We start from the raw sequence: 14,605 nt of genomic DNA, 5'->3' as shown, positions 1-14,605 counted from the left end.
CACAGGACACAACACATTTTACAAAACCTCTAAAACTGAGCACTGTCGCTTTTGGAAAAAAAAATAAAAACTCCTATTACTTACAGACAGGAAATACATTTCACATTGAAATGAACAGCATGATTACACGGCTTTTTCTTATTTGATGGTATTGTTTTAGGATGCATTAGTTTTCAATTAGGTTTCACAATTTTTCTTCGCACCCCCACAAGGAACTTTTGCTAATTTGATATTTTCTCTGTGCTCTTTCAGAAAACTCATTATTATTCAGTAAACACTTTTCTGAGAAAAAACTTCTGAGAATTTAGTTTGAATCCCTAATTGTAAAACTTGAAGAACTTGCTGATGGTAATGCTCTGAACACAATCATTGTTTAGCTTACAATGACAAACCGAAAAGGTATTACAGGAGGGTACAAACACATTAAGCCACGGGTTTGGTTTTCTCTGTTGTTGCTGCTTTTTTTTTTTTTTTTAGTATTTCCTTTTTGCACAATGCTGAGAAGTCTCTGACTTACAATGCTTCAGCAGTTGTGTCTGTGGAGACAGACATGGTAACTTTGGCAATCTTAACTGTGCTCTTAATGCAGCTCTCCGCAGCCCGGTGAACGTTACCTGTGTTGTTGGCGTGCTTGTGCTGGCAGTCGGACTCCATGCTGTTATCGAGCGGCTGTGCAGTTCCTTCGCAGGTGGGGAACATGCTCCGGAAAGCATGTCGCAAGTCCTTGCTCCTCAGAGCGTAGATGATGGGATTCACTGTCGAATTCAGCAAACAGAGCATGCTACAGAATGCAAAGACAGTCTTGATGAGCTTGTTCATTTTCCCAAAGACATCATAAACCATTATGGCGAGGAGAGGGCCCCAGCATATGATTAGAACGACTAGAATAAGGACCAAGGTTTTGGCTAACCTGATGTCCATACGAGTTTGATCAGGCCTAGTGATCTGTACTTTCCCATCCTCCGTAGTCTGAATGATTATGCTTTTCTGAGTGCCACGCTGAATCATTCGAACAGCATGACTGTGAGCCTTCCACAGGATGTACATGTAAGCATACACAATGAACAGCAAGAGTACGCTGGTGACCCCAATCCAGAACATCAGGTACGTCTCATCGATGAGGGGGAATATGTCTGAACACACAGAATTGAGTTTTTTGCAGTTCCAGCCGAGCAGAGGAAGAACAGCTATTACAATAGCGATGGTCCACATCACACAGAACGCTACGACAGCCTTTGGTCGGGTTACAATCCTTTTGTACGCTAGCGGCCTGTGTATAGATATGTACCGGTCTATTGCCGTGAGGAAAAGGCTACCTACAGAGGCAGTGAACGAGGCTGTAACTCCACCCAGTTTGAACAAGAAGACATTAGGGCTGTCCTTCCGGTGGAAAACATGGAAATCAACAAAACTGTAGACAAAAATCACGCTGCCCAGGAGGTCGGCCACAGCCAGGCTGCCGATGAAGTGGTAGGAGGGTCGACACCGGAGGCTTCGGGAGTGGAGGATGACGCAGAGGACGAGGAGGTTCTCCAGGACAGTGAAGGTGCCCAGGGTGAGGGACAGAACTGCAATAGCCAGCTGCTGGCTGGGGTTCAGGATCATAAAACACTCCATATCCATGAAGTTCTCCCCACACTGTATATTCTCATCATTCTCCTTAAAGGTAGACAAGGACTTGTTGTAAAACTCTGTGATATTGATCTGATCGGATGGAATAATGCTCAACAGGGGATCATCTCCTGCAGTCATTTTTTCTTGGAAAGGATCACCCCTGAAGGAAGAGAGAGGAAATTTCTGGGGGTAGTATCCCAGTTTGGATGCCATGTCACCCTTCATGTCTTCGTACTGGATATCGTTGGAGCCCGCGTAAAGGAGATCTGTTGTAATCGTTCGGAAAGTTGTGTCCGCGAGGCCATCTAGGATTGACTTCATAACCCCAGTCTTGTATTACGTTGGATTCAGAGAGACTTGAGGAGGGAAAAATGCATCTGAGGAAATCCTAGAGGGGGAAAAGATCAAACTTCATTAAGATAAACAAGGAGACAAATTCCACCAACAACTTAGTTGAACTGTGTCAAACAAAATTGACCTTTCTCCTGTATTCAGTGCAGGTCTAGCCACTGCCCCACTGCCACCTGCAGTAGTCAGGATGAATCGAGCATTTAGAAAGAAAACAAATGATATTCACTAGAATCTGAATTTCACTAGAAAGTGACTCAAAAACTGAAGGTGCAGAGAGTGGTGTATTCCACAGGAAAGTAATTTTCATTTCTCATCAAAGTATTTTGAACCGCTCCACCAGAAAGATATTTTTCCCTACATCTGAACTAAGGTTCTGATTGCAAAATACCTTGTAGACCAATATTCCTTGGGCTTGCTTCATTTAGACAACACCAAGCGTCACTGCAGGAATAGCCTTAAAATGAATGATCACCTTCATTGCTTCTCTTTCGAAAGGCATCAAGAGTGTTGAAATCCTAATAACACAGAGAGAACAAGGAAGGAGTCATGCACTTAAGTTTCACCGTTCAACCTGTATGCCTGTATATTCACACTGCCCTGTTAGAGTAACCTTGGGTCTACTAAAATCCAGGATTTGATATTGCAAATTTATTAGCAAGTTGTTTCAGCTACAAATAAACAGATTTGAAGAGAGTTTCATTATTCCTTATTTCTGCTAAGAAAATCAAGGCAACTGGGATCCTTGGAYTACATGGGGGAGGTGATTTTTTGCCCAGCTCTGTCCACAATGCCAGGAAAAGTGATCAGTACTGCTAAATCTGTGGGTGTAATAGAGACCCATTCTGTTCAGATCAGAAGCCTCAACCAGGGTTGTTCACTCGTGCCTAGATAAAAAAGGGCACAGTGGTGTCTGAGCCAGACTGCAACTCTAGTAAAAAATCCAGGTAAAAAGGACTAGGAGCCACTGCTTTTGCAAGACTCATGGAAATGTAACTCTTCCCACTGGGGACACTCTCAAAAAGATTCTGTCCCTTAGAAATGGGGAACCCAAGACAAGGGCCCTGGGCAGTCATAGCTCTCTGAGTCCCACCAAGCCCAGCCTTCACTCACAAGTGATGGCTTGTTCAAGACCTTAGTTCTGCTGCTGCTGCTCTTGGGAGAACCTGCTCATCAGTGTCTGAGCATCCTACATGCATTCACATGGAAGAGATCCTCTCATGGAACAGCTCTGCTTATACTGTTCTCCACTTTGTTCATATAACCTGCCTTTAATATGCATTGAACATCTGCTTTAAGGTGCCTTTCCATGGCCAGGCTGGCATAGAGTGGTGTTAATGTAAAGAAGAGGCAGAATTATTGCTTCTGTCTGCTACAGCACTTCTGCATCTGCTATGAGATATTTAGATAATTACATTAGCAACAGTAACACTAAAAGTGTCTTCATACATTTAGAAATTGTTTGAAACACCCAAGAAATCATGGATACCATGTACAGTCCTGTACTGACTTAACTTATACACTTCAGTTGACAATAAATGGCTGGAAAGGCCATGAGATATTAGCACCCAAAATCCAGAGTACTGATCACTTCAATTCCTAAAGAGGAAACTTGCACAGTAAGACTTGCCGAGCTTTTCCTTAAAAGAAACGAAAGAAGAAAAGGCTTCCTCTCAAAAGCAATACAAACACCTAAAAATAGACAAAATTATTATCATTTCCAAAACAAAGTAGAGATCATTCAGCTAGTGAGATGTTTGTACTGCACTTATACTTGGCATCTGAACACTCGAGACTTTTTACGAAGTTTTCCATTTGATTCAGCAGGCCTGGACAGTGAGTCTTAAGGGAAGTGCATGAACGTAGACCTCCAGAAAACATTGCGACTTCACCAGTGCAAACAAGGAGAAGTATAAGAAACACTTCTCAGGATGGTGTAATACACAGCACAGACACTCGCTGCATCAGCTTCTGCAGATGCCTCTGCTCAGCAGAGCAATAAAATAATTATAAAACAGACAGACAATCTTAAACCATATTAAGGAATTTAATTTTGAGGGTTGGAGCAGTAAGGAAATGTCACAGAACTGCACACTGAAAATGAACGGCACTAAACTGATATGTAAGGCCCTCTTCTTCCAGAAGGTGCCTTACAACTGTTCCTAGTAGATTTTGCAGACTCTACATGTTGCAAAAATGACCCTGCTAACAACTGACAAGTCTGCTTTGGGGTGAAATCTGGCAACTTTAAACTTATCATAGTAACACTAGTTTAAAAAGAGAACTGAAGAATATGTTATTCATTTGAAAACTACAAAAAAAAAAAAAAAACCAAGGAGTTCTAGAAACATGTGGAGATGACTGGTATTCTCTGTTACTTCACCTTACTTCTGACAGAAGAAAGACAACCGTTAAAATGATTAAAGCTACAGCCCCATGTTGTGAAGATTACATTCGAGTAAAGCTTCAAAAATCATACGCAGCTGAGCTCTTCTGCTAGAGAGACAAATAAATTGTTAGGAGGTAGACAGTCCCCGCTGGAGTCATGTTAAGTATATACGTTCTGGTAATAAGGTGCAAACCGTAGTTCAACCCCTACCTTTGTTTGAAACACAAATGAAAGAACACGAATTCCTGTGCACTCTTTCAAAGGTGTCAGTGAGTTATGTGACAATATCACTATGCATGTATATGGTATGCTAACAACGTGGTTAATGGGATCAGGAGAGGCAAAGCTTACTCTGAATTTCAATGATTTTTTTTTCTCTGTATTTTTATGTTGAGATTATTACAGTAATTTCCACCTTATTGTCTCTGCAAAGACAGTTTTCTTTCAGAGTGCTTGGGAGTTCATTAGTGGTGTAGTTTAGACTTTGGGGGATGCAGCTGACATTAATTTTGTTTTTGTTTGCTGCTGGGAATATCATAATTGGAAATTTCTAGCAGTATGTGTGTATGCACCTATTCAAGTAGCAGTTGATTTTTATTAAAGTTGCAGTAAAACAGCTATTCACATGATCTGAAATTGTACTTTACTGGAATTTAGTTTATTTTAATTTAGATACTAGCTTGCCCCAGAGTAAATTACAATACTGAACTGTACAGAACTGATCAGCAAGTTTTTTCATAGCTGGCTAGTGAAAACAAGACTGGACCTCTGGCTGGGAGATGCATTAGTAGGTGCTAGGTTACAGCCTGAGGTGGGGCATGACTTGGTATCACCCAAAAAGCTGATCGGAGCTTCAGAAACACCCGCTCCYGGTCTTTCCTTTGCTGAGACGCATGCCTCAGGGTTCCTGCATTTGGGCAGCCTGTCTGAACACCGCAGCTGGACACGTGAGCAGAGGCCTGGGTCTGCCACAGGAAGGGGATGCAGCACGCCATCGGCAAGGCGCCATGCGCCCACGCCGCTCTTAGCAGCTGGTTTCAGAGCGACCCAAACCACGACTGCCCAAAAGCTACTGATACCTGCTACCCTGGGAGCCTTTGCAGCTGCTGCTTCTCCAGCCTTGCTAGGGGACAAGGGTCCCCAGGACAAACCTCTAGTCCTTGGAGGCTACCGGATGACAGCTCTGCGCTGCAGCAAAGGTCCCTCTGGGACAGCGTGGCGACATGCTGAAGTGCAGCGYGGAAAAGTCTCCCTGCGCTGTCTGGAGCTGCGCTCTGAACAGAAGCTGAGTCTCCACGGCTCTTGGCTTGGTCCCTGCCTTAAATGAGCTCAGCAACCTCACTTACTTTAAAATGGCTTTAAAAAGAACAGATACATTGACTAGAAGTGAGTAAGAGCCAGTGCAGACACCAGCACTCAAAATTTCCAGTGCAATTACATGACTGCACACAGCAATCCACAGTAGTAGTGAATTTCAACCATGAATAAGGATTAAAAAATAGATACAAATTTCAAGTATCTTTTATCTTCAGGAATAAAAWAATAATAATAATAAAAACCCCCACGACTGTACGCTATTTTAGACTGCACTACTTTTTCCAGAAACCTGTGGCTTTTGATCGGCACTGCCAGACTGGCTGTGCAAAGTGGCTGCCACTAGATGGAGTGGCTTTTACAAACACATTGGTCAGCCGTCTTTCAAATGCAAAGATTTAACTTTGTCCAGCCTATTTTTCCACCCTGCTTTACTGGGGTTCAGACATATGAGGAGGTAAAATACCTGCTGAGAGTTGAAGACACTCAAAGCTTTGTAGGCCTTAACCCTCAAAGGAAAGGAATTGGTGAAGAGTAAGTAAATCTCACTACTGCCCTCCACTGTRTGGTTATACATAGCCTATTAAGAGGCCCTGGGATGCTATCAGAATATAGAGACCTCTTAGATAAAATGAAATACAGATAATACGTGAAAGGCTGGTAATTCATCACAGATATCATTAGGGAGAATTATACCTCCCACAGACTTTTAGTTGGTCCCCAGGACCAGTTTACTCAGAGAACAAGAACATGACTTTGGTAAGATGCTATTACCTATCTTCTGCTACTATTCTGGGTGAGCGGGAAAGCTGCAAAGTTTTTATGACTGTTCAGAAAGGGCTGGATTTATTATTTGTTTCAAAACATGATGATTGATAGAACAATTTTAATAGTCTGAACAGAAACAGCAAACATTTGACGTTCTTCCTCAGAAAGTAATTATGAGCAATACAATGATGCTACTGATAACTGCAAAAATGTTGATGTGGAAAGAAAAGGAATCAAAACAAGAAAGGGAAATCCACAATCAAACCTTCCTAGTTTCTATTTTAGAAAATATTTTGATCTCTGTGTTTATACATTTCTTCTGTGGCACCCACAGTTAATTAAGAACAGGTTAAAGGACAAGTAGGTATAATTGAAATGTAGTTTATGAATGCACAAAAACACATAAAGAAAACCTCCTTACTTACACATGTCACAAGACTTGAAAAGTCAGACTTGTAGGTCCTTCAAAGAAGGGCTATATCTTCTAGTAAGTTTGCACAGTGCCTAACACATGGCCACTCCAACCAAACTGGGTCCCTAAAGTGCTGCCACAGTGGGGCAGAAGCAATTTATACTCATGTGTAGTCAACTGAAAATGGGTGAAAGAAATGAGATCTGCTACAGGAAGTGTTGGCCTCAGGGAATTAGAACTGTCCTATAAAGTGAAAATTTACATAGCTTATCCCATACAATGGGATACTACTTTGAAAACACAACAAGGTTTCCAAGCCCTAGAGAAGGAAATGCAGTCTGAGAAATGACACTTTAAGACTCTCTAACAGGAAACAAGTAGAAGAAAATGTGAAAACAATGTTACCTCTCTCTTATGTATTATTTTACTACTGCATCTCCAATCCTATGCAACTTTTAGGCTATAAATGGCAAATATCCTGTCACTGTTACTTAATGAAAACTTCTATTCACTTCAGTGGGAATTTTCTCTGAGCGAGGCATCAAGAAGGAGCACTGAAGCCAGGATAAGCCTGTTTCAGGGTCGGTATCTTCTTGTTGCAGCAAGCCATGATCAGCTAAGGGTAACCCAGGGCATGTCAACATTGAACCAAGTTCCACTCTTACGTAACATGCCGATATCTATTGCAAGTTGACTGTTAATTAGTAAGAAACCACAGCTACCTGGTCAGTTATGTTTAATTAGCGTACTAATTGCACACTACCAGAATGGGGGCTGGGCTGGGCTGGTCTAATTTTGAGAAAAACCGCCCCTAAATGACACGAGGTGGGAGGGGAGAGGGGAAGGGGGAGACACAGACGAGGGGGAGAACAGCACTCATCAGTGATTAATAGTGTTCTTAAATGAAATAACACTACTTCCTCCCAAGTTTCGTCAGCGAGACATGTGCGCTAGTTTTGACGCGGGTGGGACGTGCAGGCAGGAGGAACAAGGGGCTGCGCCTCATCTCCAGCACCAAATACACCCATCCTGGCACAGGGAGGTTCAAAACCAAGGCTGAAGAGCCTGCTCYGCTCGATGCGAGCAAAGGCCTCGAACTTTGTTCTCCCACGATCCAGGTGAGCATGCTGGCAATCTCTATTCTGCCACTCGTCTCTGACTGTTTGAGTTGTTTGGAGTTGTCTCCATAATTAAATATCCAGAAAGAGAGACACTGATTCATATTGCAGCAGCCAGGGAGCCCACCTGGGATGTGACAGGCTCAGATGGAAACTTTTYCCCTGAATTAAGCACACCCAAGATTAGAATTTTTTTGTCTCCCACATCCAGCAAAAATACCTGAATCACTCAGCTGCAGGTGAAAGAGCAGGGAGAGCTACCCCTGTCTGCCCATGGAAAACCTGCAAAGGTCTCGAGTTCACTCAATTCCCAACTCTGAAACCTTCAGCTTTTGAAATACAAGCCCCTGCACACACATTTCCTATTGAGCCCTAGACAGGAAAAAGTACTGAAGTCACAAACAAGCAACAGGGACCGACAGGGTTATGGCAGCGGGAAACTACAGCTATGCAGCCTGCCTGTCTCTGAGGGGAAAGGAGGGAACACAGGAATGGCTGCCTTAATACAACAAAAATAGGGTACAAACACGGGATTTTAAGATCTCATTTAATTACCTTATATTTAATTACCTTATGCATCTTAATTTCATTTAAAGACARAGTTTTGGGATACGATCAAGAGGTTTGCTGAAGTGGGAAAGGCTCTGATGAAAACAGTGGAGCAAGAGTGACCTAGAATTTGCTTAAAATCAGCTCTAATTCAGGAACCCATTTCCCAGTAAAACAAAAGGAATGGTAAGAAAACCAGCTTGATACAATTTTAYGGTATTCACATCTAAGAAAAATAGAAGAGAATTCATTATGCCGGTCAGTTCTGAACTCYATCTTTTTCTTTAACATAGGGATTTATCTTAAATTTCAATGTTCCAACAAAAATTACTTCGTTTTTTTCCACCTTTTCCAATCATTCCCTAATGTCAAAAGGTGCAGGTGCTTARTACTGCTGAGCAAAATGGACATAAACTTTAAATGCAGAGACAGAGAAGYCCAGCAAGGTGCAAAAGAGATGGAGACTGAGTACTGAATCTCCTGGATGTACCCAGAAGAGACAGCAGCTTAACACAGAAAACGTAGTTGAAGTAATTGAAAGAGCAAAGCAGGACAGAAAAGACTCAGACACAGTCCCCAGAAKAATGTAACGTCTAGAAGATGGAAACTGGGGGATAAATACATTTATTAGCAAAAAGACAGTGATAACTACTCCAAGAAAACAGCTTCTGTGKAATGTCCAAAGTGGAACAGAAAAGGACGTGAATTTGTCGCAGCAAAAAATACTACTGAACTTTATTAAAAGAGCAAAGATTAGAGACAGAACAATAGTAAAAACACGATGCTCCAGGGAGAACTCTCAATAAACTGCATTGAATGCATGTCTTCCCCCTACCAAAAGAAACTGTGGGCAGAAACAACTTTGCTAGGTAGTAAAGAGATGTAGGCTAAGTCATCAGCAGAAATGGGATTGAAAAGAGGGAGGAAAGATGGGCACATGTAGGGAACAGGACGCCTCCAAGTGAGACAGGAAAGACACAGGGAAAAGCAGGAGCCGAAGACACAAGGGCAAGGTGCTGCTTCGAAGTAGAAGCAGGGGAGGTAGATTTCAGGGAAAGAGAAGACAAGCCTTTATGATTGGCTTGGGGAAAGCTAAGTGAGTAAAGGAGAATATTCTGACRTGAGACTTCCCACCCCTTCTGCTCTACGGGAACTTCAGAGACATGTTTGCAGGCTCAAGGATTTTCAGACCTCATCGAAGTGCAAGAGTAGACCGCAGTGCTCTGTGGGCAATGACTTGCTCTTCTGAAAGCCATTTCTGATCCATACTCAAGGAGTGAAAGAAGATGTAAAGGGCTCGGAGAAGCCGTCTTGTGCAAGGACTCAGAAAAGGACACGTATTGACATGTGCGACTGAGCAGGGACAGCCAAGCGAGAACAGAGGAGTTGAGCAGATCTGGCTGGAGCCATTAATAAAATCAAACTGACTAAGAAAAACAAAGTGTAGCATACATACCTCAGAGGTGAAAAGGAAGACAGAGTACTCAGATGGAGTCGCTGAACGACCCGTAAWATGGATGTAACACACACAAGGAAAAAGGCAAGAAAGGTTTATGGACGATGACAGAAAGTCAGCACGCAGCAGGTCAGCAGCATATTGCGAAGCAATATTCCTTCTACTTCAGTTCTCAAGAGCCTACTCTGAAAATTGTTACTAGACCACCAAATACTGCCAGTCCTCAGAAGCTAGGCTAGAAAGGCTTTTGGTCAACGTGATGTCCCATACCATCAGCATTAGTGAAGGATGAAAATATGCACTCCAATTAAAAAATGTAAAACATTTTTTCATTTCTGGAGCTGCCTGGCCTTTCACAAAATTTAAATAAGCTCAGATAACTCTCTTCCTAGCTACACTCAGAATATAATGATATTCAAATATACTGCCTTCACACACACAAACAACTTGTGAAATTATTTGCCAGCATATTAAGCTACTACACCAGATTGCTTGGCAATGRTGCATGTCTTTGAAATATGCAGATGCTTTTCTTTTTTTAAAAAAGGAGAGAGGGAGAGAAAAGGAGAAGAAGTGAGAAGGAATTACAGTAGAATTTGATATCAAAGTAAGCAGAACAAAAAAATGCAGAAAGACTCCCACCATTATTACATTATATTTGGAGAAACACTTAAAAGATATTGAGGGATGAATTATAATTTTTTATTTTATATATATACATATGCATAAACTTATAGATAGACATACACACACGAACACATACACATGCCTACGGGAACAACTATGCAAAGTCTCACAAATGTTGCAGTAGTGTTTGTCACGCGTAAACTCAAATTCTGCTGCCAAAGGATGAGCAGACAAGCTAAAAGTGTAGGTACAAAAAATATAGGCAAGATAACCAGAGAATATCATTTTAAGTTCCCCTATACACAGGCTTCCTGAGAAAAAGCAAGAATCCAAGAATCTAAAATTAGTATATTGATCACTGAGATCCTCTGAAAAAGAAGCATCTATACATACATATACACATACACACACATATATATACACACACTCCAAACCTATTTTACATAATTTTCCTACTCTGAACTCCAGTCTTGCATTGTGTTAAACAGAAGCAGGATTGCCTAAATATAACGATTCTTCAGAGCAGCAAGCACATTTCTCATTTTTACCAAAAAGGGGACAGAGAAAGAGACTGAGCCCCCAAAAAACCTTAAGAATAAACTTTGAAAGGTTTCCTAAAATGCAAGTATGAAAATTATTCCAGCTAGGGCTGAATAATTTACAGTATTCCCTAATCAACTGCTTCCCTTCAGTACTTTTTAGTGAGTAAACATGCTTTCCTTAAGAAGAATATACAACTGCCATAAAACAGGTTAACACAGAATCAGGTAAAATTTGATGACATCCAGCCTTGATCTACAGATATACGACAACATCCAAAATGTACAAAGCATCCAATTTCATTAACAGGCTAGCCTAAGTATAACGAATGGCATTTCATTAACTAACGCAAAAGTGAAATATCTGTTTCAGCTGTACTCTGAATGTGGGTAGCTTGATCAAAAAAAGGATGTTCCCACTCAAGAGAGGCAGAACTGGGCTTGTTGCGTGCATATTCATAATGCCCCTGCATGAGGCACAAACGTCATACTAAAATGTGGTCCGGCCTTATGTTGCAAATCAAAATCATTTTTCATGGGTAACAATGGCACCTTCAGGGGGGAAAAAAAAGTTCTTTCTAATGAGAAATTGATTTATAAGTCATTACAACCATTTCAAAAGGACAGGTCACTGCTGGTTTCAATGATCATCAACAAAGCCATGTACTTTGAAAAAGAGCTTGAGTTCTGGGGGGAAATTCTGATCCCACCAGTAGCAATTAGATGGGTRCTTTCTGCACCAGTTCGGTGTCATTCTAGAAATGGAGACATAAAGAGCAATACTGAGAAGACAGGTTGTCACATTTTAACTTTGCGGTAATAACAAATGCTGTCACTGCCTATTCTGGCACATTTGCAAGCTTGCTTTTAAGTACAAGGGGCTGGCATGCATTTCCACTATAGATAGGAAAACAAGAGCAGCCTTGTTATGATTAAAAGGGTCTATTTCCCTCTGCCTTCTGTCTTCTGTGTCCATCTGCACAGCTGCTTTGAACTTGGCCAAATCCCAGTGTTAGGGTCGCCTGCAGTACATATTTTAAATCAGCAGCAGACTGTGTAAATTTGCTGCTCCAGTAGAGGAAAATCTCCAAATTCTCACTTAAATGGTTGATGAGTGATTCTGTAGAACACTCATCATTTTATATAGACTAAGCTATTTGGAAAATTGCAGCAAAAAGTATTTAAAATCATTTACTGTTTCATGAGGAGAACTAGATAAAGCCAATATAGAAATATGCAAAGAAATCACTGTCGACAGAAACGAATTCTGTAGATGCCAAGATCTGATTGAGTGACTAGAGAGAGGGCACAAAGTTTCCATCTGAGAAGTCACTTCTCTTAAAACGTGTGGAAGTAGAGAAATTAAGAGCGGAAAAGACGGTGCATGTAACAGACCTGTAGAATCAGGAATGACAGTGTATTTGTGAAAATCTCAGGCGATAATATGTGAATATAGTGGTTTGGGTTCTTGCTGGGGTTTTACTCTCCTCTCCTGCCTCTACTCAGTAGGAAGGAAAGCCACACRCGCTCTCCCTCTCTAGAGTGCAACACTTTCAGCGCCAAAAATCTCAGCGGCATCACAGGTTGCAAGCCTCTCGGGATGGCCGCATTGAAGAGGCAAAAGGAGGAAAGTCAGAAACGATTAAAGAGAAAGTTATGCCATTTCTAAACTTCCATTGCCCAATCAGAAACCTGCGAACGCAGAAACAGGAAGAAAGACTTGCACTGGCCAAGCCACGCTATTCCTTCAGCAGGGCATGGAAGCCCTTAACGGGCTCCTTTATGCAGCTGAGCTAACATAATTCACCAAAGAACAACAGCCAGGACCAAAGGCACCCACCACCTCRCCCTCACACTAGTATAATCTGGCTTCAATTTTACTGTGGATTTTGTAGGTAATTTTATTTAATTTCTGTGCTTTTAGGTGTCACTGAATGACTGACGAGGCAAACCCATACCAAATGATCGATTTCTTTACCTAGCCAACTTTTTTTTGTCCCTCCCCAGGCAAGAGATGCCCACTAGCTCTGTCAAACAATTACTGCTCTTACCAATTCTGTTTTTAAATGGTTTTATTCAAATAGTTCTCACTCTCATTCCAAAGACCAATGTATAATAAAGCAAAGATGTTCCTAGTTGCTACAAAACTAATTTTAACCTCAAGCAGATCAGAAATCACACATTCATCTTATAAACTATTTAAAGACGTTATATGCCCTGTTTTTTACAGTTAATTTAATAAACTCTTTCTGCAAAATAAATATTGCCATTACAGTCAGAGGATTCTTTTTTTCTTGAGAAGGGAAAACCCGCACTAGCAGTTGATAGTAGGTGTAATCTGAAAAGAATTAAGTACTGTCAACTAATTTTTTACGATATTGCATATTTTATCATTAAATATGATCTTAAATAGCACTGTGGTGCTTTGCATGATCTTGATGCATGTGAAYAGCAAAGCCACCCCTAGCAGAGCATGCTATATTCCTTTAAGAAAAGGTGAACAATAACAATGAAAACAAGATGATACATCTAAAGAAGAAAGGACCATTACTACACCTTAAACAGGTTAAAAAAGCCACACTACATTAAAAAGAAAAAAAAACAACAACTTGCAAATACCCAAGAAGGAGTATTTTGCTATCTGGCTCTATGTTATATATATCCCTTTTTCTTCTGAAAGAAGAAAACACACGTTGAAACTGTTAGTACGTTCATTTACTGCCACAGAGAAAACAACACTCATGAGAATTTTAAGGGAAAAGAGGAGAACTATGGACTTCATCTTCTGAACACCATTTTACTAATATCGAACTGAAATCACAGTAAAGAGCTGTCTCCTACCGCAGGTTCAGTACGTACCTCATCCAGGGGTGTTCTCAATGGAGATTAGCAGACCTCTTTGAAACAAAAAGATGTCCGTTTAAAATAAACCCATTTGGTTACTCAGAATTATTTCTTTACATCTGCAGATTTCACATGACAAACACTGCATGAAGTTTAAAGACTCACTCCTTTTCTGCCTTCCCCCCCCTCCCACAGCTCAGAATTTCAGACAAAAACAAACCAACCAACCAGCCAAAAACCCTGCTGGGATATTCTACAGACGCTGGATGCCTAAGTGGCATCTCTTAACGGGAACATCGCTGCCTGCAAAATCGCTAATTGCCTTTTTATTTCGCTTCCAGTCTCCACAGCAGAGTTTGGGGAGGAAAAAAAGTGCGTGGGGAAACGGGGATGAATGCCCCCCGCGGGTCAGCCTCGGAGAAGCAGCCCTCGCTGCCGGACCAGGTCCTGGGGGAAGCCGGCAGGCTGCGGGCTCCGCACGCAGAAGCGGGGGTAGACGCGCCGGGAGGGCAAAGCCCGCCCTGGCCGGCGCCTCCGCGGCCGAGCCGCGGCCGCCCCCCGCCGCGCGGCGTTACAGCCCCCCGCGCGCAACTCGGGGCACCGCGTCTTCCGCGCCGCGCTCGCTGC

General features: G+C 41.9%; 1 protein-coding gene across 1 annotated transcript; it reads right to left on the bottom strand.

Annotated features, from left to right (window-relative positions):
• Window positions 1-347: 347 nt before the first annotated feature.
• On the bottom strand, window positions 348-2,378 carry CNR1 (cannabinoid receptor 1). Its single transcript, XM_085318686.1, has 2 exons — window positions 2,354-2,378; window positions 348-2,002 (listed from the first exon to the last, which is right to left on the bottom strand). The coding sequence occupies exon 2, from the start codon at window positions 1,933-1,935 to the stop codon at window positions 514-516; it is 1,422 nt and encodes a 473-aa protein (XP_085174812.1). The 5' UTR covers window positions 1,936-2,002; window positions 2,354-2,378; the 3' UTR covers window positions 348-513.
• Window positions 2,379-14,605: the final 12,227 nt, after the last annotated feature.

This window comes from Rhea americana, unplaced genomic scaffold (assembly GCF_003343005.1).
Source record: "Rhea americana isolate MKP2758 unplaced genomic scaffold, rheAme1 scaffold_55, whole genome shotgun sequence".
Classification (NCBI taxonomy): domain Eukaryota; kingdom Metazoa; phylum Chordata; class Aves; order Rheiformes; family Rheidae; genus Rhea; species Rhea americana.
This window is presented reverse-complemented; position numbering and strand designations above follow the sequence as displayed.

Bases quoted from the DNA above. Each gene is read 5' to 3' on its own strand.
- CNR1 (XM_085318686.1), bottom strand. From the start codon at position 1,935: ATGAAGTCAATCCTAGATGGCCTCGCGGACACAACTTTCCGAACGATT.